We start from the raw sequence: 23,885 nt of genomic DNA, 5'->3' as shown, positions 1-23,885 counted from the left end.
AGCTCTCCGTGTAAGGATTAATTGTTGCTTTTGTGTGCTTCTGTCATTTCTATAGGCGCTCAGTAAGTGTGGGAAGAGAGCAAGATTAGTTGGTAATTAATTGTTTACATGCATGATTAATTAGGCAGCAGTGTAATTAAAAATATTAGGGCACCTTGGGCAGAGAAGGCTGTAGTTGGTCTTGGGCAGCAACTGAATTTGGCTGGAATCGACTTCAGTGGAAGAAAGGCATTGCTGGGTGGCAGCCCTAGGAGAAAGGAGGTTGGAGGTTTGGGAAAGTCACTGGGTGACTCCTGGCTGCATCAGTTGGCTTGTCGCCTGGATGTTTTGCAGCTAACCAAATGGGTGGGTGGTAGTTGAAATTGGCATTCTATTTATAGCACCGCACTTTATAATGCTGTACTGGGGGGATAATATTTGTATATAATGTATACAACATATGGGCTGAAATGCACATTTGTATTGCTGTGTCTATTTTTTACTACCCTTAGGGGAATATTTGCACTGTCCAAATTTGATAATACACTGACGGCCATTCAGAATGCACTAAAATGTCAACACATTTTTGGAGATGTCTGTTAGCCTTGTGAAGTTGTCAGATAAGCACAATAAATAAGACATAAAATGCATTAAAAGGTCCCTGTGAAACATTTGGGCTTTGTGAACTGGCTTTCATGGGTTGGCACAGACAGGAGGCTGTATTCTTCGAAGTCTGAAGTGACAATCATGAATACCTTTTATGGAACTCTGCTTCGATTTAGGGGAAGGGCACCAACACGTATAAAGATGTGCCCACTCACGGTGTTCTTCGAATCTTGCTAAAACAGAGAATTTGACAGGTATTTGAGGCATGTAAACAATCCTGATAATTTACAGATACCTTAAATATTCCCATATAAGATTAGCCTGACTGTATAGTTTGGTTTCCCCACAAACTAGAGCATATTTGTTTATGTTTTTAGAAAAAAGCCAATATAGAAAATATCTTTTAAACCCACAGGCATATACAGACAGAATTCACTGCAACTTTGGTTCTAAAGTCTGCCACCAATTTCAGAATGAGAAGATTTATTCTAGCCTCCAGGTTACCATTCGTTGTGTGGCTTTTAGTGGCTTTGAGCTTCGGTTTTCTTATATGAATGGGAGGCATGGACTAGATAGAATACTAGCACTTTGCCACCTCTTACAGTTTTAACATACTGATCCCATGGTAGCAGAGACTGCCAGCCGCCTGCACACTAACCCTTTGGCCCTTGTTTTCCTAAAAAAAAAAACCTAATATAATTCGGGTCAAGGAGAAGGGTGGAGGAATGATGTTGGGGTGGTGGCAGCAGCGGTGGCAGTAGCAATATAAAACATTTCTCAGTGGCCTTTGCATATAGGGGCAGCTATTGCTCTACAGAGATATGTTTAGAGACTGTTGGGTGGGGCTCCTGGTAAAGCTCATTCAAGGTGGCTGACTCAGCTGGGATCCAGGCCTTTTTGCTCTGTTTCATCCTCCCCGTTGCCTGTTAAGGGGATCTGGTGGATGGAGCCGTGGTGGCTGTCTCGTGACCATGAGCTGACCTTGAAGATGGAAGCCTGTAGTAAGGATGGTAGAGGAGAAAGAAGAAGCCTGGATGCCAGATGGACGTGAAGCACTATGCCAGCTCTACATCGCCTGTTTGCAGACTTGTATTGCATGAGATTATCTGCATCCAAACCTAATCCTGTTGCTAAACCTAATCCTAATTGATAGAAGCAGCTTATTCAAACCAATGATATTGATAAAATAATAGGTATTAGCTTTTATTTTTCACATCCCTGTCTCTTCTCATCGTGAGCCAACGTTGTATTTCTTAGCACCTGCCAAAATTGGGGATGGTTTTTCATTCTGAGCCAGGTCTTGCTCAGATTCCTTTCATTACTATGAGTCGGAAATTTTAGGACACCAAAAGTCAGACCTAATTCCAGGTCATTTTGTGTTTTTTGATCTTAAAACCCTCTCTTTATTTCTTAAGCAGTATGCAAATGTCTCCGGCACAGATTTTAATCTTCTGCATGGATTCTTTGTCATCCAGGTAGTCCAGGACCCCCGAACTGGCATGGCCCCCCTTGTCATGGACTTGACCCAGGGGAGTTTGCCAACAGTTAAGTTACTGGGAGGGAGGGAGAGCATCTGTTTCAAATAGCAGCATGAATTGGAAGGAGCTGTTCTGACCCCTTTGGGAATTTCCTGGGGGACAAACATTGTGGGCTTGGTATTTGAGCACTTTCTCATAGCTGTAACTGGCTCCTTTGGAGCCAGTTTTTTTTGTTTGTTTGTTTGTTTTGTTTTGTTTTGTTTGCGTTTTACTAGACACATTATGAAGCAAGCAGGCAGATGTGTTTAGGCACACAGGTACTGCTTATAGAAAATTTGCAAATGTTCTGTGGTTTTTCCTCTTGTAGCACTGTGTATGATCCATCTTTGACTTTGCACAGATTAATTCTTAAGAACACTATGTGGGAGTTCCCATGGGTTAATCCCATCTTTCCCATGATAAAGGAAAAGTTGTGAGTTTCAAGGGTTCATCAGACCTGTTGAGGAAGTTCTTCCTTACGACCATGATCTCAAAAGTTCTAGTCACTAAGCAACCCCCAAAGAAATCTGATTTAGTGTAGGCATTGATTTGAATTACTAGAAGCATGTCAATTTAAAAATAGTATTAAAAGGAAAAACTGCCCAAAGCCTCTCACTTATTCAGAGTAATGAGGTTACCCTACTGTGTGTCAGGCATCGGGATGTTGCAGGAACAAGACAGATCTAGTGTGCCTCTACACTTGGGGAGTTTGCAGTCTGAAAGGCAGTAACGACTATGGAACAAATTGTGCCTATGCTAAATGCTGTGAAGAGATGTTCAGGATGCTGTGAGAACATGTTGCAGGAAAGTAGATGGCTTTTGCCTAGACTGAGGAGGTGGATCTCAACAGGGAGCCATCTTGCACCCCAGGGAACATTTGCTACTGCCTGGATTCTTTTTGGTTATCCCAGGGGCTGGTTTGGCAGAGGATGCTGCTGACATCTAGAGTCAGGGATGCCATTGAACATCCTGCAAAGGCACAGGACAGTTCCACCCCACGATTGAACAATTAATTATCAGATCCAAAATGCTGATAGTGCCAAGGTTGAGAAACTGGGGGGCAAGGGTCGAGGAAGGCTTCCTAGAGGATGTGACGTTAGAGCTCAGACCTGAAGGGGAAGCAGACATCAGGTAAGCGGGGGGCAGAGCTTGGTGGTGAAGGAGCCAATTGGAGAAAAGAGGACCAAGAACGGAAGGGCAGGATCAGTAGGGGCCAGATTGGGCAGGGCCTTGCAGAGGGGAGATTTGGGGGTCATCCTTAGAGCAGAGGGAAGTGTTTGAAGGGCTGTAATGGGCAGTACGTGATGTGACTGCCATTTCTTGAAGCACACTCTGGCTGTCCAATGGAGCAGGAGTTGGAGGGGCCAGCGTGGACGTGGGGAACTGTGAGGAGGCTGCTGGAGACAGGTCAGTGGGAGGTGATTACGAGGCTCTCAGGCTCTGGGACTGACTGGGTTCAGCGTGCCGAGAGAAAAGGGGGGGCAAGAATGACGCATCTATTCCTGTCACCTCCGCCATGAGCAGTAGTGCTGTTTACTAACTTGGGCACTGAAGGAGGAGGACCAGCTTTTAAAAAATGGTTTTATGTGGTTCAGTGTACATAACATACAGTTGATTAAATGTAATGAATTTCAAGTGTACAGGTCTGTGGCATTAAGTACCTACACAGTTTTTCAAAATGTACTTTGACTTTTAGGGGAAGGCTAAGTTCAGTTTTGGACAAACTGCGTTTAAGATGCATGTGACATGGCCAGCTACCATGTTAGGTGAGCAGTTAGATATTTGGGTCTGTAGAAGGTAGATATAGTTGGGAGGTATTTTGGGGGGGGTCATATTAGGTGGCAATTTGAGTAGTTTGTTTTTTTTTTAAAGAGTTGGGGGTCTGGCTGGGCACAGTGGCTCACAGCTGTAGCCCCAGTACTTTGGGAGGCCGAGGTAGGCAGATCATTTGAAGTCAGAAGTTCAAGACCAGCCTGGCCAACATGGTGAAACCATGTCTCTACTAAAAATACAAAAAAATTAGCTGGCCATGATGGCATGTGTCTGTAGTCCCAGCTATTCAGGAGGCTGAGGCAGGAGAATCGTTTGAACCCAGGAGGCTGAGGTTGAAGTGTGTGAAGATTGCACCACTGCACTCCAGCCTGGGTGACACTCTGTCTAAAAGGAAAAAAAAAAAGTTTTTGGGTCTGGCTATGTTGCCCAGGCTGGACTTGAACTCCTGGCCTCAAGTAATCTGTCTACCTCATCTTCCCAAGCAGCTGGGATTACAGGCATGTTCCACTGCACTTGGCTGTTTTTTTTGTTGTTGTTGTTGTTTTGTTTTTTTAAGGAAGAGACCCTTGATTGACAGAATAAATACATTTAAGCATTTACACACACACACACTGTCTCTCTCTATAGAGTGTGTAAATGCTTAAATGTATTGTCAATCAAGGCTCTCTTCCTTAAAAAACAAAACAAAAAAACAGCCAAGTGCAGTGGAACATATATATATATACAGAGAGAGAGAGAGAAAGATGACAATATATATATAGTAGAAGTTGGGAGATTATATATATATATACATATATACACATATACACATATATGCATATATATATAATATATACACATATACACATATATGCATATATGTGTATATGTGATATATGTGTATGTATATATGTATGTATATGTATTTATGAAATATGTATTATATATACATATATGTTTATATTATACATCTCTATATATGTGTATATATGTATATATAATATAATATATACATATATATATAAAATCTCCCAACTTCTGTATGTGTATATAGGTATGTGTGCGTGTGTGTGTATATATATATAGTAGATTTAGTAGAAGTTGGAGAAGAAAGCATGTTGTACCTGTCTGCATGTTGTAAAGCTGGGGGTTTAGACAAAACAAAAAAAAACAAAAACAAGTATAAGTATCATCAAATAAGAGTTGAACATATCTTAAGTATAGCAGTGCCATTTCTTTCTAGGAATATGACTTATTTTCACTCCTGAAAGAATATTTTCTATAACCAAAAAGATGATATATTTTAGTTTACATCATTGCTTCCCGTAAGAAACTCAAGGCTCTTGACACATCACACTGAATTTATCTTCTCCCTATCCTTGAGGGGGGATATGGAGGAGCTTGCTTTTAGCTCATGAGCTGAGTGAAGTAAAGGAAGTTAAATGGTCACAGCCCGTTGTGAAAATAGCCCCGTTCAGTTCCCTTGAGTTGCTGTCTAGTTGCTTATCCCAGTGTGTGTCAGACTTCAGCACACATGAGAATCATCTGAATGTCTTAAAAGAAGCCCCTGCTTGTTAAAATGCAGATTCCTGGGTTCTAACTGCAGATTTTCTGATTCAGAAGATCTGAAATGAGACCTCCAGGTTAAGTAGTGTGTGCAGCCAGATGTGAGAACCCTGCCTGGGCCACCATAGGTCTGGGTATAAACTGGGACTCTTAGTGATATCCATGAACATCTGTGGAACATAAAAATGATCGATGGTGGTTTTGCCTTTAAAACAATGTAAGGAGTTGTTCTGGAGACAGCGAAGTGTGGCATCGAGGCCTATTCCTCAGGCAGGTCTTTTGTGTACCTGGAAAAGGGACTGGAAACACCAGAACTAGAACTAAGAATCCTGTCTCAGGAGCCAGCTTCGTTTGGCAAAATTTTAAATGCTGGAGAGAACATAGTCCATGGAGCATGAGTATCGGAAATTAGAGCAATGGGTTGTTAAAGCAAAGGTTTTTGGGCAATATACAAGTAAGTTTCTGAAGGCTTGGAGAGTCTCAGATTGTGTGTGCCATGTATTGAGGGGTACTGACAGGGGTACTTAATCTGTTTATCTGCCTATCCATCCACCAATCCGTCTGCATACTAAGTGAGTACTTTTAAAAATCTACTTCTTGTAATTAATAAGATGCCCAAAGGTTAATCATAAATTGTTTTGTTTTGTTTGTTTTTTTGAGATGGAGTCTCGTTCTGTTGCCAGGCTGGAGTGCTGTGGCATGATCTCGGCTCACTGCAACCTCCGATTCCCTGGTTCAAGTGATTTTCTTCCCTCAGTCTCACAGGTAGCTGGGATTACAGGCATGCACCACTATGCCTACCTAATTTTTGCATTTTTAGTAGAAATGGGGTTTCACCATGTTGGCCAGGATGGCCTCAATCTCCTAATTTTGTGATCCACCCACCTCAGCCTCCCAAAGTGCTGGGAATATAGGCGCGAGCCACTGTACCTAGCCATAAATTGTATTTTTATAAGTCAAGCCTGACACTTAACTGTTCAATCGTACACTTGCAATTTAAAGGAATTGTGTAAAGTGCTAATTTTTTTTTAGTTTGTTTGCTGTGTTCTTCTTCTGTGTGTTCTGTAGTAGGCTGTGTGACCAGGGATTTTTCTGACCCTTCCTAAAACTTAGCATATGAAACATTCTAGTGAGGATGGAGTTTTACATTTCACCCCCAAACTGTTTTGAGATAAAATTTTCTGGTTTGGATATCCAGAATTATTGTTTTTAAACAAGATGCAAAACAAAGAAGGAAATGATCTTTTCCCTCCTAAATATATATATAGTTGTTTCCTAGTTTCTTTCTCTTGTTTTTTTTTTTGTTTTTGTTTTTTTCCCCTTCCTCCTCATTTTCTGTCTTTCGTGTAAATATATTTACCCTCTGGCCCATAGAGTATTTTGGTCTTGTCAAACTTTGTTGTGAAGTGAAGAAAAGCCAATATTCCAGTATTTCCCATGACTTCTATGATACAACAGGAGAGGAGTTTCAGAAGGAGCCAGATCGGATCTGAGTCTGTAGTGGGCTCGAAGGAGGAATGTGTCTGTGCGCTCGCTGCTGCTACACTTGGCCTCCCTCCTCACTACTACTCTCGATGGGGTGAATTGTCCTGCCTTTTTCCCCAGCACGGCAGATCTCTTTTCCTAAGAGTTTCCTGTTTGGCTCTTGAGCAGAAGGCTTGATGATAACTTTACCATGGGCCAGGTACTTTTGCGAATGTGAACATACATGAACTCAGTTCTTGTTCCATTTCTTCCCTCTACGGGGAGGGAAACAGAGGCTCAGAGAGGTCGCTTCATTACTAAGTGGCAGAGCCCGGATTTAAACCTAGGAGTTTGAGTGTAGGCTCTGTGCTTTGACCTGGTGCTGTAGGACTGCTCATAGTCAGGGCCTGGCCCGGTCTCCTCTACTGCCACATCTTTCTGTTGTACCATGCAGGTTTATGGAGAGAGTTCCTAGAAAGGATTCCTTAAGCAACTTCCCCTCCCCGTCTGGCCATTCCTTTGGTCTCTTTGCAGTTCTGTCCTTAAATGTTGGGGTTCCCCTGTGCTGTCCTTGGCCTCACATGCCTTGGCTTCCTTTCCTGTATGCTTTGGGGACTCCAGTGCTGCAGCTGCTATCACACACACACCTCTGTGCTGGGCTCACGCCTGCACCAGGCTGCCCTGTGTATCTGCACTCGTGTATCGTCAGGACGCTGGGGACCAAGTTGCCCTCTGTCGTACGTGCTACCCTCCTTTATACTCAGAAGCCCCAGGCCCTGTCTCAGAGCCTGCAGCTTCTGCTTCTTTAGTGACCCCACCCCTCCCCTGCTCACTGCCACCTTGATTTAGGCCCTTAGCACTCCTTGCTTGACTCCAGTGGCCTTCCCACTGGCATGTTTGTGGCCTTTCTTATCCTCCCACAGCCATTCCGCACACTGCCTCTAGAAAGCTGTCTTGGGCACACATCTCCACACGGCATTCCCTCCTTGAAACCTCAGACAGCTGTTCCTGGCTCAGGAAAGCCTGACTCCCCAGTGCCGCCCCCTCTCATGATATGGCCCCTGGCACCTTCAGCCTCGTTTCTAGAGCCAGCCACCTTCCCCACAGGGTTTTCTGCCTGGGTCACCACCTCCTTACAGGGACCCTACCCAGCTGGGTCATCCCCTCCTCACAGGAGTCCCTGCCCAGCCAGGTCACTCCCTCCCCTCCAGGGACCCTGCCTTGGTCACTCCCTCTTTTGAGGTATTTCTGCCACCATAAGTCTTGGCCCTGCCATTGGCTTGCCTTGTATAAAACCCGAGAAGGAGAGAATAACACCTGACTCCCCTTAAAAGAAGCGTGGCGTGAAACGGCCTTCCATCCCATGGCTGGAGGTGGTGTTCCATGGTAGATGGAGCTGCTACCCAGCTTGTCTGCTACTGTGGGAACACGGGCCAGCGGATTTGTCCCAGTAGCATGGGGAAAGGCAGACTCTACCTCTGTCGCTGGGCTGCAGCAGTGTTTGTTTCTGTCCCTCTGCTGTCATGGATTATCTTCAAAGTGGGTACTTGGAAACAAATAAATTGGCCATGAGCCATGCATCCTGGAGCTTAGGGCCCCCTGGAGGACCTGGGATTAATCCTGGAAAGCTCCACAGAAAGGCAGCTGCTGGAGGCTGGAGCCGCCTGGGTGACATGCTTTGTAAGTAGGTCACAGGAAAAAAAGTGAAGCCCCTAAGGCTTCCTCCCACAGCGTGTCAGAAAACAAGTGGCAGCCTGCATAGCCTGGAAGGAGCGCCCGAGCCATGTGTGCTTCCAAGACGGCCCTCTGTGAGCTTTGGCCTGGGTGGCAAAGCCACAGGTACTGGGTTTTATGCCTTCCCTCCTGGCTTTTGTGCAGAGCAGGCAGCCACCTCGACACTGCCCAGACTGTCAGTCATTATCATCGTGGTCACCAGTATGGCCACAGCTGCTGGCTGAGCTTTTTTATATATTTTGAGCTGATGCCAGAGGGTTTAGGCATTATCTCATTGGTTCCTGACGGTGCCCTCTGAGGTGGAGTTATTTGGCAGCTTTGTGGTTTTCTTGTTTTTAGTATCTCATTTGGTTTCTATGATAGATGTTCTTGGGAAAGTTTGGGAGAGCAAAGTAAGAGAATTGGAACAAAATCAAGTTAGGAGGTAGAAGGCACAATCATCTTTCCTGCGTGGAATGGGGGTCCCTTGTGCGCTCTCGGAACAAGGAAAGATAGTTGATTAGTGCTGCTTAAATGCGTTGCAATTAATTACTCGCCGGTTTTCTTGCACTCTGGGGCTTAGGCTGGCCTATAAATCTTAGTCCCAGGCTAGCTGTAAAATCTTGATTTATCTCTCCATCTAGGTATGCTAACACATTCGTTGGTTTGAATTATTTAAAGTTATCATGAAAAAGGTCTGATTTCTATTGCCTGCCCTGATTTGCACTTTAAATATAGTTCCCTGTTGCAATTTACCAGAATTCATGTTGAAAATAGAAAAGGGGAAATTACTTTTAAACAGCATTTGGCATGTATAAAAGCATGATTTACCTTGGACTGTTTCTCCAAATGCACATTAAAGCACTAAGGCGAAATTTTCAACAATATTTTCTCTACGGAATCTGGAAATTAATATGAAAATAAGCAGCAAACATTGAGCCCCAGGTAGCCACTCCTGTGTGCCCCTTTGGTTGGGGGCAGGATGGCGAGATCTTTCCTCCACTCCTCCTTTTCTTTGCCCACCCAGACTCAACTTGCAGAATGCACTCTTGTTAGCATTGTTGAAGGTGACAGGCAATTTCTTGCCCCCCTTGCTAATTTTTCTCACTTTGCTCATCTCTTTACATCATTTCTCTTTCATTTTCATGAAACCAGTATTTTTATTGGTAAGAATTCTATAAATGGTTAGTTACTTTAAGATTGGATTTATTAGTGGTATAGCATATTCTGTGCCTTCACAATACATTTGATTTCGTTTTTATTTTTATTTATTTTTTAACAGGCTGGAATGCAGTGGCATGATCATAGCTTACTGCTGCCTTGAACTTTTGGATACAAGGAATCCTCCCACATCAGTCTCCCAAGTGGTTGGGACTGCAGGCACGTACTAGTGAGCCTGGTTAAGCTTTAATTTTTTTCTTTTTTCTTTTTGGTTTTTGAGGAGATGGGGTCCTACCATCTTGCCCAGGATGGTCTTGTACTTTTGACCTCAAGTGATCCTCCTGCTTCAGCCTCCCAAAGTGCTAGAATTACAGGCATGTGCCACCACACCTGGCCACATTTGGTTCCTTGATGATTTCTTTTGATATATTTAGATTATAGAAATGTAAAGATAAAACCAGTTGGTGGTCGGGCATGGTGGTTCATACTTGTAATCCCAGCACTCTGGGAAGACGAGACCGGCAGCTCACCTGAGGTCAGGAGTTTGAGACCAGCCTGGCCAATGTGGCAAAACTTCGTCTCTACTAAAAATACACAAATTAGCTGGGCATGATGGCATGTGCCCTGTAATCCCAGCTACTCGGGAGGCTAAGGTAGGAGAATCTCTTGAATCCGGGAGGTAGAGGTTGCAGTGAGCCGAGATAGTGCCACTGCACTCCAGGCTGGGCAACAGAATGAGACCTGTCCCCCTACCCCTCAAAAAAAACAAAAAAACCAGGCAGTTTTTTCTAAGGATTATTTTGCTTTATGATTTGCTCCTACAACTGAAAGTAACTCTGATGCATTTCTTATGTCATTGCTTTAAATATTATAATTTGTATCTATCATGGGTAAAAGGAATTTTAAATTTCACAGCAGAGTGATGAGAAATGACAGATTTTTTTTGGTTTGAGTTTTTTTTTTTTTTTTGAAAAGGGATATTTTAACTCTAGGTCTATATTTTTGGATGGAAATAGAATCTAGTTTAACTTAGCTTAGTTAAGCTTTGTCTGGCTAAAGGAATGGTGTGTCGATTATGACAAGCAGAATTTGTGGAATTCATTTGATTTATTGGCAGTATCTTCCTTCTGTGTAATTCCTACTTTAAGCAGTTACATGGTCAAATAATATTAAATGCTTACTTACAAAGGATGATATGTTAGTAATTTTCGGAACCAGTACCAAATAAAGATCCCTTCCCTGTACTATACATTCTGAGGGTTAGGGGCTTTTGTATTCACTGGACTTTGTTGTCATTTAGCTGTCTGGCATTGCACAAAAGTGAGGTAAAAGCAAACATTGTTATTAGATGATGCCACTGGACTATTACATTTAAAAAGTTATTTTGATTGATAAAAGAGGAAATTCTAACTCCAGAGATATTTGACTGTCCTTGTTTGGAATTAGGAATTGATTGGGGAGGGGGAGATGGATTTTTTTCATTTTTTTGAGACAGGGTCTCACTTTCGTCCAGGCTGGAGTGTGGTGGCATGACCATAGCTCACTGTAGCCTTGGACTCCTCAGCTCAAAAGATCTTCCCACCTTGTCTTTGAGTAGCTGGGATGACAGGCATGCTATAGCATGCATGGCTAATTTTTTTTTTTTTTTTTTTTAAGAGGCAGTCTTGCTCTTTTGCCCAGGCTGGAATGCAGTGGCATGATCTTGGCTCTTGGCTCACTGCAACCTCCACTGCTGGGTGCAAGTGATTCATTCTCCTGCCTCAGCCTCCTGAGTAACTGGGACTATAGGCATCTGCCACCACGGCTGGCTAATTGTATTTTTAGTAGAGACAGGGTTTCACTATGTTGGCCAGGCTGGTCTCGAACTCCTGACCTTGTGAGCTGACCCCCTCGGCCTCCCAAAGTGATGGGATTACAGGCGTGAGCCGCTGTGCCTGGCCACATGCCTGGTTAATATTTTTATTTTTTGTAGAGACAGGGTCTCCCTATGTTGTCCTCCTGCCATGGCCTCTCAAAGTTCTGAGATTACACAGATGTGACCCACCACGCTCAGCGGGGAAGTGGATTTTTGAATCAAAGTCGTGAATTAGTTTGAACAGTTTTTATATCTTGCAAGTTCTCAGAATATTCTATTTTCTGGAATTCTGTGGTGCTAAGATGTGTTAACATGTTGCAGCCTCCCTGTATGACACTCCTTAAGTAAATCTGTTTTTGATTTTGTCTTCAGGGTTTTAAATGTGCATATTAACTTAGAGGTAAATAAAACAAACCCAAAAAATTAAGTTCCCAGAAGCAGAATTTAAATGGCTTTTGGAGTTAAATCTCTCCTTTCTTCTTAGAACTTGAAGGAATGATTTGGGCTTTGTTTTTCTTGTGTATGTGTATGTGAGTAGAATAACTCCGTTATTCTACTGGGTTGGCACTGCCTCCTATAGGGAGCAGGGAGCCTTTATCTGATGTGACCCTAGGGTCCCCCATAGTGAGGACTTTCACTCATTGATTTACTCAGTAAATATTTATTGAGTTCCTTCTTTGTGCTAGCTGTGCTTTTGGTGTGGAGGCAAACAGTAGATAAGACTGTATTCCTGGCTGGGTGTGGTTGCTCACGCCTGTAATCCCAGCACTTTGAGGTGGACGGATCGCTTGAGCCCAGGAATTTGAGGTCAGCCAGAATAATATGGTGAAACCTTGTTTCCACAACCCTCCCCGGCTTCCACACACAGAAATTAGCTGGGCATGGTGGTGCACGTCTGTAGTCCTAGCTACTCAGGAGGCTGAGGTGGGAGGATCACTTGAGCCCAGGAGATGAAGGTGGCAGTGAGGTGAGATGGCGCCATTGCAGTCTAGCCTGGGCAACAGAGTGAGATACTGTCTCAAAAAAAACAAAACAAAACAAACCCCACTCCCCAAACCCGGTATAACTGTATTCCTGCCCTCATGTAGCTTACAATCAACTGATATGTAAGAAAAGTAATAAATATATATGTCAGTTGATGATAAGTGCTCTGGAGAAGAGTAAAGCAGAGTGAAGTGGATAAGGAGGGTGTGGAATTGGGGATTTATTATTTTATGTGAGGTGGTCTCAGGGAGGCCTTGTATAATGTCTACTGTTGGCTAAATTCTTCACATAGAGGTTCATATGGCTTACATTTCAGTTTCACCCTGCCTTTTGAAATGCCATTCTGGAAATGGAAACGACGAAACCATGTATGTTAGTCATTTGCTTCCTAGTGTGAAGGTGTTTTGGATTCTTTCTTTTAAGCAAATGTTAATGGAGAATTTGAGGCAATGGATGTCTGGGGGTGGGGATGGGGAGGGATTAGAAAAGGTCCAAATGGGTGAAATTGTCTCGTGCTTCTGAGTAGGGTCTCCTCTGCCACTCACGGAGCCCCTCTGCCGACACTCCTTATGCTACATCATTGTCCCGTGGTGTCACCTCTCCCACCCTTTTAGTACATCACTGCCCTGTGGCATTGCCTTTTGGAGAAAGCGAACTCTGCAGCGCTTTCCTCTCAGCTACCCAGGAGAAACGCGCTGTAAAATGAAGGTCCTATTTTTTGTTCTGTTAAGCTTCCTGTTTGACTTGTCATTTTGCCTTATGTTTTCAGAGTGTTACTGTCATGTTGTTATTATTTTTAATGCAGAGCCTAAGTGTGACTCTAGGGATATCTTTGTCTGTTATGGCTCTGACTCAAAAACATTCATTCACTCAGAATGGAGAATGATTTTAATTCCCCTCACTCTCCCCGCCCCCTTGCCTTAGCAGGGTTCTGTTAGGGTTTGGTAGGGTTCTGTGCTAGCTGATAGCAGTATCTGGATCACACTTCTAACCTTGCAGCCCTCAGGAAAAAACTTGCTCCAGATTTAGCTGTGCTGCCTGCCAGGCTCTGGCAGTGATTTTGAGGGTGAGAATTTGTACTTCTTCCTCCTGGATTCTCAGGAATTCCCTTTTGCTTAAGAAGGTACCACACTTAAGGTTTTTAAGGTTTCTAAGAACGAGTATTTCATACACATCTATTTTATAGCTTATGTCTATAGACACAAATGGCATATGGAGATTTTAATTTGTCTGATGTACTGTTTCTTTTGCTTGGTGGCCTGAGTGTGTTGGCTTCGTGTCGATGAATAATTTTAGGTCTGAGATGAAGAAAGCCAGTAATACTAGTTCGCAGCAATGCAGCTGCTTAAAAATGAGCAAAATATGTCTTGTTGAAGTATCTTTTTTTTATTATAAGCAAAACTGTTGGATGTGAGAATGAACCTGAATTGCTAATTCTAATTTAAAAATGTGTCTTTTTTTTTTTTTTTTTTTTTTTTCCAGCTTTCGGTTTGGCTTCTGAAGATACAAAGAAAGAGGTCAGGCAGTCTCAGGTACTCATCCCAATAATCAAATCTTTTCCTCCCCCTCGAAGATTCTTTTATATTTTCTTCAGTGAGAACTGCAATCATTTCATTCTTCAATTGTTATCATTTTTTTCATTATATGAATTAATATAATGTTGGTCAACACAGATTTTGAATCCCTAACACAACCTATGGATAGACTTGCTTTTTAAAAATCCTTTAATATTTAAGGCTGACCCACTTGGTTTTAAAGTTATTTTGAGAAAAAAAGATGTTTTGACATATAATTGGACATTTTAGTAGTCTTGCTGGGATACCATAGTTTCTGCCAGTCTTACCAAATATCTTTTTTTTTTGGACATGGAATTTCACTCTGTCACCCAGGCTGGAGAGCAGTGGCATGGTTTTGGATCACTGCAACCTCCACCTCCTAGGTTCAAGTGATTCTCTTGCCTCAGCCTCCCAACTAGCTGGGAATACAGGCGGGCACCACCAAGCCTGACTAATTTTTGCATTATTAATAGAGATGGGGTTTCATCATGTTACCCAGGCTGGTCTTGTACTCCTGACCTCAAGTGATCCCTCCGCCTCAGCCTCCCAAAGTGCTGGGATTACAGCCATGAGGCACCATGCCCAGACCAGTTTTACCAAATAACTTAACCTTGGGTTTAATTTTTCCAGTCTGTGAAAGGATTTTACTGTATCACGGGTGTTACAGAAATCTGATTAGTCGCACCGTGAAGGTGACAATATGTGAGAGGGCGTGCTAGGGGCTGGTCAGGAGACCCCAAAGGTGACTGTGCTGCCAGACGATCAGTATCAGAAACGTAGGCCTGGGAACTCTCAGAGAGTGGGCAGTGCTTATCTGAATCTCAGAGCTGCTGCTTCTTAATCATTGGTTGCAGTCAGGGTAGAGCTCTAAATGTTTACTAGTTGGGCTTTGTACTAGATCAGTTTAGCATGTAAAAAAAACAAACTAGTTTAAAATATCAGTTGTTTTTGTCATGTTAGTTAAAGCTCAGTTGACTCTATTTTTTACCCCACAAATGGTGTTGTAAAAGCACTTAATAGAATACTTCTTTTATCAACAGAGTATTATCTGTTTTAATTGTACTGTGGATTCTTACACAGGGCAAATGATAATAATTCCTTATGATTTTAAGACCTTTTATGATTAATAAAGCATTTCACATGTTTCATTTCATTTAATCTTCTCAATGATCCTGTTATTTGCTAAAGCAGTTACTCTCATTTACGACAGAGAAAATTTAGCCTCAGAGAAGTTATGTGATTGATTTTTTTTTTTTCTTTTCAACTTGTATTTTAGGTCAAGGGGTACATGTGCAGGTTTCTTACATGGGTAAATTGCATGTCACAGGGGTTTGATGGACAGATTATTTTGTCACCCAGGTAAGAAGCATAGGTGGTTTTTTGATTCTTACTGTCCTCCCACCCCCTACTCTCAAATAGACCTCAGTGTCTATTGTTCCCTTATTTGTGTCTATGTGTACACTATGTTTAGCTCCTATTTATAAGTGAGAAGTTGTGGTTTTTGATTTTCTGTTTCTGCATTAATTGAGTTAGGATAATGGCCTCCAGCTCTATCCATGTTGCTGCAAAGGCCATGTTCTCATTCTTTCTTATGGCTGTGTAGTACTCCATGGTGTATATGTACTACGTTTTCTTTATACAGTCCATTGCTGAAGGGCATCTAGGTTGATTGCATGTCTTTGCTATTGTGTATAGTGCTGTGATGAACATTTATGTTCATGTGTCTTTATGGCAGAACGATTTACATTCCTTTGGGCATCAACCCAGTAATGATATTGCTGAGTTGAATGGTAGTTCTATTTTAAGTTCTTTGGAAAATCTCTTTCAACAGTGGCTGACCTAATTTACATTTCCACCAGCAGTGTGTAAGTATTCCCTTTTTTCTGCAACCTTGCCAGCATCTGTTATTTTTTGATTTTTTAGTATTAATAGCCATTCTGACTAGTGTGAGATAGTATTTCATTGTGGTTTTGATTTACGTTTCTCTAATGATTAGTGATGTTGAGCATTTTTTCATATGCTTGTTGGCACCATGTATGTCTTCTTTTGAGAAGTGTCTGTTCACGTCCTTTGCCCATTTTTTAAATTTTTGTTTGTTTGTTTTTGCTTTTTCACTTGTTGATTAGCTTACATTCCTTATAGATTCTGGATGTAGGCCTTTGTCAGATAAATAGATTGCAAATACTTTCTCCCATTCTGTAGGTTGTCTGTTTACTCCGTTGATAATTCATTTTTCTGTGGAGAAGCTCTTTGTTTAATTAGGCCCCACTGGTCAAATTTTGTTTTGTTTCAATTGCTTTTGGAATCTTCCTCATGAAGTCTTTGCACAGGCTGATTTTCAGAATGATATTTTCAGTGTTTTCTTGTAGGTTTTTTATAGTTTTAGGTTTTACATTTGTCTTTAATTCATCTTGAGTTGAATTTTGCATGTGGTATAAGGAAGGGGTCCAGTGTCAATCTTCGGTATGTGGCTAGCCACTTATCCCAGCGCCATTTCTTGAATAGTGAGTCTTTTCCCCATTTCTTGTTTTTGTTGAAGATCAGATGGTTGTTAGTTGTGTGACTTTATTTATGGGTTCTCTAACCTGTTCCATTGGTCTGTATGTCTGTTTCTGTAGCAGTCCCATGGTGTTTGGTTGCTGTAGCCTTGAAGCATAGTTTGAAGTCAGGTAATATGCCTCCAACTTTGTTTTTTTTTTTTTGGCTTAGCATTGCTTTGGCTACTTGGGCTCTTTTTGGTTCCAAATGAATTGTAGAATTTTTTTTTTTCTAATTTGTGAAAAATGTCATTGGTAGTTTGATAGAAACAGCATTGAGTCTGTAAATTGCTTTGGACAATATGGCATTTTAACAGTATTTATTCTTCCTATCCATGAACAAGGAATGTTTTTTTCATTTGTTTTATTGTCTCTGATTTTTTTCAGCAGTGCTTTGTAATTCTCATAGAGATCTTTTACTTCCCTGGTTAGCTGTATTCCTAGGTGTTTTATTCTTTTTGTGGCTTTTTTTTTCTTCGAGATGGAGTCTTATGCTGTTACCCAGGCTGGTGTGCAGTGGCATAGTCTCAGCTCACTATAACCTTCACCTCCTCAGTTCAAGCAATTCTCCTGCCTCAGCCTCCTGAGTAGCTGAGATTACATGCACCTGCCACCATGTCTGGCTAATTTTTGTATTTTTAGTAGAAACAGGGTATCACTATGTTGCCCAGGCTGGTCTTGAACTGCTGACCTCAAGTGATTCACCCGCCTTGGCCAACCAAAGTGCTGGGATTACAGGCGTGAGCCACTGTACCTGGCCTTTCTGTGGCTACTGTGAGTGTGAGTGGGATTACTTTCTTGGTTTGCTGTCAGTGTGGATGTTATTTGTGTATAGAAGTGCTACTGATTTTTGTACTTTGATTTTGTATCCTGAAAGTTTGCTGAAGTTTATTAGATCTTTTCTAGGTATAGTCAAAGTATCTCTCTTCCGTTTGGCTGTCTTTTATTTCTTTATCTTTTCTGATTGCCCTGGCTAGACTTCCAGTACCATGTTGAATAGGAGTGGTGAGAGTGGGCATCCTTGTCTTGCTCCGGTTCTTAAGGGGGAAGCTTCCACTTTTGCCCATTCTGTATGATGTTGGCTGTGGGTTTGTCATAGACGGCTTTTATTATTTTGAGGTATGTACCTTTGATGCCTAATTTATTGAGAGTTTTTAACATGAAAGGATGCTGAATTGTATTGAAAGCCTTTTTTTTTTTCTTTTTTTTCTTTTTGCATCTATTCAGATAGATGATCATGTGGTCTTTGAAAAAGCCCTGGACCAGATAGATTCATAGCCAAATTCTACCAGATGTGTAAAGAGCTGGTTCCAATCCTACTGAAACTCTTCCCAAAAATTGAGGAAGAGGGATTGCTCCCTAACTCATTCTGAAAGGCCAGTATCATTCTGACACCAAAACCTGGCAGAGACACAACAAAAAAAGAAAACATCAGGCCAATATCCCTGGTGAACATAGATGCAAAAATCTTCAACAAAAATGCTAGCATACCAAATTCAGCAGCACCTGAAAAAGCTAATCTACCACAGTTAAGTAGGCTTTATTCCTAGGAGGCGAGGTTGGTTCAACATACACAAATCCATACATGTGACTCATCACCTAAACACATGATAATTAAAAGGTAAAGTTAGAATCAAAATTTGCTGAATCCTTGAATTTTTCTCACTTTGCTGTTTTATATCACACAGCCCTGTGCATTCTGATGTGTGTGTTTGGCAGTAATGAGGATGATTTTTGACAAACCGAAAGTGCTGCCTAGTCCTGTGGTGGCTTGTGTCTCTGCACCCTAAATGACAGGCATAAGGTTAACGCTGGACGTGAGAACCAAAGTGCTGCTGTTCATCTCTTCCCCACCACTGGCCAGCTGTGGGGCCTAGTGAACCTCGCTGGGCTCAGCCTCTTCATCCGTAAGATGGGGGAGTAGGACCAACTTCACAGGGCTGTTTTGAAGATTAACTGTGCATGTTGACAGCTTAGAACAGTGCCAGGTCCTGTTTAAACATTTACCTGACAAGACAACAGCGAATGCAATAAGCAGCCTTTCAGGAGGTTTCGTAAGCCATCTTTTCCACCTGGACATATCAAAGTAAAGAGGGGCTGCTTCTGTTAGTTAAATTTCTTTTATGGAGGGAGTTGACTTCCTATGAAGTAGTTGTGATAATGATGGTAAAAAGGGTAGGTACCAATAATTATTGAGCATTTGCTTTGCGGAGACTTTGTGCTCAGCATTTTACTGTCTTGTTCAATCTACAGCACAGTCCTGTGAATGGGTCTTGTCATTATCATTCCTATTCCGGATGAAACTGGCCTGAGGTAGTAGGTGGTGCAGGCAGAATTAGAGCCCAGGGCCAACTTACAACTGAGTGTAATCCTGAACACACTGATCATTTTATTCAGAACCTGTAGGGTAGTGGTAGGTAGTTGTGACTGGGTGGAAGAGTCCATTTTACTTCTCTTCCCTTTGAAAGATTTCATATCAAATTCTTTTGAGGATGTCATATCTTTTAATGAAGGACTTATAAACTAAGCATTACATGTATGGATTGCAAATGTTCAAATCTACTGTGACTTAAAAAATAAAACCTGTGTCAAAGGGTGAGTTTAATATAGCTTTTCCCAGCTAGCATAGGAGCTGTCTGTTGGGTGGAGATTAATAGCAAATCTCTTTTGTATCTGAATAGCAATTCAGTTGACTTATAAAACCTTGACAGTGAGCACATTTTGATTGACATTGATAGCGTAAGAAACATGTGGCAGCAGAAATAATAAAACAAACCATGTGTTTCCTTCATCTTAGGAAGAACTAAGCCTTTTCACGAGGGAGGCTGGAGACGGAATTTTAATTGTTCTGTTAATTCGTTCATTTAGTCTAATTTTCTTTGTCACAGGGGAAATTAGTCAAGACCATTTTGGTTCCATCTCAATTCACCTAATTCAACTGTTTCTTGCATATTTTATTTTTACTGTTTACAAATTGAACTCCTTGAAATGGCTAATCATTTCCCAGCTATTGTGTCAGTCAACAGAGCTGCTGTGCTTAATAGCAAATAGAAGGATGTATAATTTTTCACTGCTTTTCTTTGATTTCGCAAAGATAGCTATCTGATGGAAAGTCCAGTTGGTTTTGAAGCTTAATTTTCTCAGTCTAGAACCATAGCATTTTGGATATTTTTCATCTTTTAACTTGTTGATAAAGGTGACTTTTGCTTTACCTATTATTTTTTTGCCCACTCTCAAAATCTGTTTATGTCTAATGATGCGTATTTTCTAAAGCATGCCTCCCGAGTAAGGCTGGGCAGGCGTTATCATGGCGGTGTGAGGAAGAGCATTGGGGCTGAGATAGGAGACCTGGGTTAGAATTCTGGTTCTGTGGCCAGAATGACTTGTTGAATCTTGGGGAAATGATTTATCTTTTCTGAGCCTCTGTTGTCTCATTTGCCAAAGGGGAGTGTTGGGTTGAATCATCTTCAATGCTGTTTTTAGATCTAACAATTCTATTTTTCCAGGAGCCTCAGCTGGCAGCCAAAGCTGTGGCATCCAGAAGGCAGCTTGGCCTGGGGCAGGCGGTGGGTTGCCAGTGGAGCCAAATGGCTCCCCTGGAGCTGAGGCTGGCCTCTTCCCTGAGGGCAGGTTGTCTTCCTGGTCAAGAATGGCACTTAGAGTAAGTCTGCACGTGCTGACTCACGGTGATGACCTGGCTTTGGTTCAGTGCATTCAGAGAACTGGGTTGAGCTTTCCAGTCTTTTTTAGTAATTTATTCTAGATCTACGTGTTGTATGAGGATTAAGTTAGGTGTCACTTGATCCATCCTGAGAGCTAACAAATCAGCATATAACTGTAGGTTCTTCTCTACTCAGTGGCATTTCTAGTCTTGAGACAAAGGTAACTTCAGAATATGCCACTAAAGGTAGTCGCTCCCCTGTGTTGTAGCTCTCTCCTCCCGAGTGCTGTCATGGTCCCTTTGGTATTCTTAGAGGATGCATCTCTGTGGATACATCTCTTGGTTTTTAAGCTGCTCCCAATTTTGTTGGTAAGGGCTCATGTCCACATTTCTTGTTGCAGTCTGTGAAGAAAATGGAAGGATATTTCCCACTGTTCAATTGTCACAATTATAGCATATGGCTGTTGAAAGCAGAAAAGAGCAATTAGGGAGAAAAGGCCTTCTTAGTCTGCAGAGAAGACAATGAAAATGGAAGATTTAGCTGCTGACGCTTTGCACTTTGCCAGAGAAATCTTTTGAGAGCTCCTCTCTTGATTTACAGAGTTGAGGTCAGGTATTTCTCTGGCCACATCCAGATTTCTATGTGTGGAACTCTCCAGCTCCAAGGTGCCCCTTCTGTGCTCCTGAATTCTAGTGACCGCTGTAGGCTGGCCTCCGAGGCCCTTTGCAAACCCCTAAGGCTACTTCTCAAGTAGGAGAGAACATTGTGGTAACATTCTTGATGGCAGCATGTCTGCACCCAAAAGATGGATAAAGTGCAATAATTAGCAGAACTCATCTTCATGAGGAACACCCTGCCAGAATCGAGGACATATCCATAATGCTTTATAGTTTACAGTGCTTTAAAAATGTACCCTCCTGAGAATATCGTGAAGCAGTTAAGTGTTCGTTCACTGCATCTTACACAGTAGGAAAGAGCTTCAGCTCAGTCAACTGACTTGCCTAAGATCACATGAGGAGGGCACAGTCCCACCTAAGAGGTCTGTCATGACACAGAAGTACATCGTTGCTCTGTGGTCCCTTAGCTTTTGGACTCATTTCTTTATGGAAGCATTTCCAAGCTCCCGTTTTTAGATCTTCCTCCCGTGTGCTGATACATACCATGCACCATGCATGTTTATTCAGTGTATTGCTGGCTTTGTTTTTGTGCTGAGAGTCATCCTTTTCTCTTTCCTTTAAAATACAGGATTTGGAGAAAAGTGGTATATCAAGGAAAAAGGACATAGGTAAGTAATAGATTTTTTTTTTTTAACCTAAGAGTGTGTACTCACATGTAATTTGTATGAATTGTATTTCTGTCAAGTGATTTTTAAAAATTGTATTTATGGGGTAAATACTGTTGTCCAAATATTCTATCTTTGGCCCAGCCCAACCTTTGCTCTCCTGAAGATGTGGGGTGAACACTTTTCAGATGGGCATGTTGGCATATGTTTACTCGGTGAGATATGTTGAATTTAATTCCCTCTGGCATCATTCATTAAGCTTCCAATAAGATAAAGCACCATGCCTGGTGGGCTCTCTGGGGGAATGTAGAGAGGAAGGAGACATGGTCCCTGTTATTAAGGACCCACACTGTGGGGGAGAAAAGGGCAAGATGTGACCTTTGCTCATGCCGTCCGGGAGCAGGCCCTCCACCTGCTGACCTTCGGACACCTCTGGCTCGCCAATCACGTCTGCCAAACTTGTTCTGAGCATCCTGGCCTGGAAGCTGTTATGCCTGCCTTTGCAAGGCATCATACTTCTGTCACAGCCCATTCCTTATTTGTACTCCTTTTGAAACTCCCCCCCTCCCGCTCCCATATAATGTAAGCATCTTTAGGAATATGACCATCAGTTAGAGCTTCTAAAAAAAAAAATTTCATGGGAAGCACGGCCGCACCTCTGTGGGGAGGGGCGAGTCTGTCCCTGAAGGGTGTGAACTTTGTCAATGTCTTTCCTCCCACGGTAGGAGGAATGACCCAAGTCTGGAACACAATCAGCCAGGACCTGGACACCAGAAGCAGTGGGACCTCCACAGGAGGCGTGTGGTGTCAGGGGGTATGTGGCCCGTTGGAAAAGTCTCCTTACAGACACGGGTGGTTGGCTCACCTCTGGTTTCATTGTGGATCAGCCTGGGTTCCAGGAAACAAGAAGGAGAACAATAAACTCTTCTTGCTTCCTTTCTATTGTTTTCCGTGGATACCCAGAAAGCGAGCTCTAGATAAGAGGGAAAAGGATAAAGGCCCTTCTAGACCTTCCCTTCCTAGGCCTGGATTCTGAGGGCTGCAGAAGTAAGGAGAGCCTCCACCTTTGCCCTGGGTGGAAGGGGGAGCATGACCTGTCTTGGGGAGCCACATCTAAGGCCCACAGGGGAGTGTGTTGGGGTCTGCGGGGTCTGAGAGCAACTGTATTTAAGGAGCTGTGTCAATTTGTTGCTTTTTCTTCTCTATATTACAACACCCTGTATAGTTTAGCCACACCTTTCCTAAAATGTGGAGATGTTTTTCTCTGCTACCAACTCTGGTGGCTTTGAGCATTTATTTGTGGTTTATGGAAACAGATGAGTCTCTGGTTTTAAATGAATTAATGATACACGTCTGGAACATGGGTTTGAAACTAGGAAGGGGGAGTTACCTTGGACAAGTGAATGTATATTCTTGCACTTGCACATGGCAAGTCGAGTGATACCTAACTTGGCATCAGTTCATCTGAAAAAGGCCCAGGGGGCTTCTTTGTCACAGTCTTTGTGTGAGCCCACAGGAGCAAGAGGCTACTAAAGTTGCCTGTGCAGTTGCAGTGACGGGTAGAGTGAGGCACCAAGAGCATGGCTCACGCACAGTCAGAGCTGGGAAATAGCCTCCACGCACAGGCTGCTGTTTCTCCTTCAGCTTGCTGCCTAGTTGATAGATTCACTAGTGTATGATTATTCTCACCAAGTAAACATTGGAGTGGTGCTTTGTGCATGTGTGTGCACACATGTGCGCGCACGCATGTGTGTGCGTGCATGCATGTGTATGTGTGCACGCATGTGTGTGTGTGTGTGTGCATGCATCTTTATTCTTCAGCTTTAAATCATAAGGTGGCTTGTTACTCACCTTTTATCAGAAGAAAACCATATTGGTTTCTCATGAGAAAAACACAAGCATGATGAAACCCATTTTTCTAGGTAATTTCTGACCAGGAGGATAAGCGCTTAGTTCAGTGCTATGCAGTGGTAGGTGCTGAGCAACTGAAGACCTACGGAGCGTTTGGTTTCTTCTGCTTTCAGAGAACCATTGCTCATCAGCATCCGTTTTCTATCTTTTGGTCCTGCCACCTTTCCTGAGCACTCTCTGCAACTCACCATTGGCTTTGGCATTGCATTGGCCCTTTAGGTATCCTTGGCTAATTTCTTTATCTTCCCCTTCTAGCCTGTCACTCTGATTATTATTGTCAGGCACTTAGTGTGCGGCCCATTTATTGCCCATTCCTGGTGGAGAAACAATGACGATCCAT

At 42.5% G+C, this 23,885-nt stretch overlaps 1 protein-coding gene across 6 annotated transcripts in view; it reads left to right on the top strand.

Moving 5' to 3' along the window:
• The first annotated feature begins 14,079 nt into the window (after window positions 1-14,079).
• Window positions 14,080-23,885, top strand: part of B3GLCT (beta 3-glucosyltransferase) — a 123,230-nt gene continuing 113,424 nt past the window's right edge. For all 6 annotated transcript variants that reach the window (XR_012514448.1, XR_012514449.1, XM_074387886.1 and 3 more), the window contains exons 1-4: window positions 14,080-14,129; window positions 15,430-15,512; window positions 20,197-20,351; window positions 21,598-21,637. Coding sequence is in view for 4 of the 6 variants with exons in the window: in XM_074387886.1 (XP_074243987.1) it covers window positions 15,488-15,512; window positions 20,197-20,351; window positions 21,598-21,637 (220 nt within the window). In the remaining 2 variants the exon portion in view is untranslated. The remainder of the gene's footprint in view (window positions 14,130-15,429; window positions 15,513-20,196; window positions 20,352-21,597; window positions 21,638-23,885) is intronic.

Source organism: Saimiri boliviensis, chromosome 16, assembly GCF_048565385.1.
Source record: "Saimiri boliviensis isolate mSaiBol1 chromosome 16, mSaiBol1.pri, whole genome shotgun sequence".
Taxonomy (NCBI): Eukaryota; Metazoa; Chordata; class Mammalia; order Primates; family Cebidae; genus Saimiri; species Saimiri boliviensis.
Note: the sequence above shows the minus strand (reverse complement) of the source record. Positions and strands in the feature narration are given on the sequence as shown.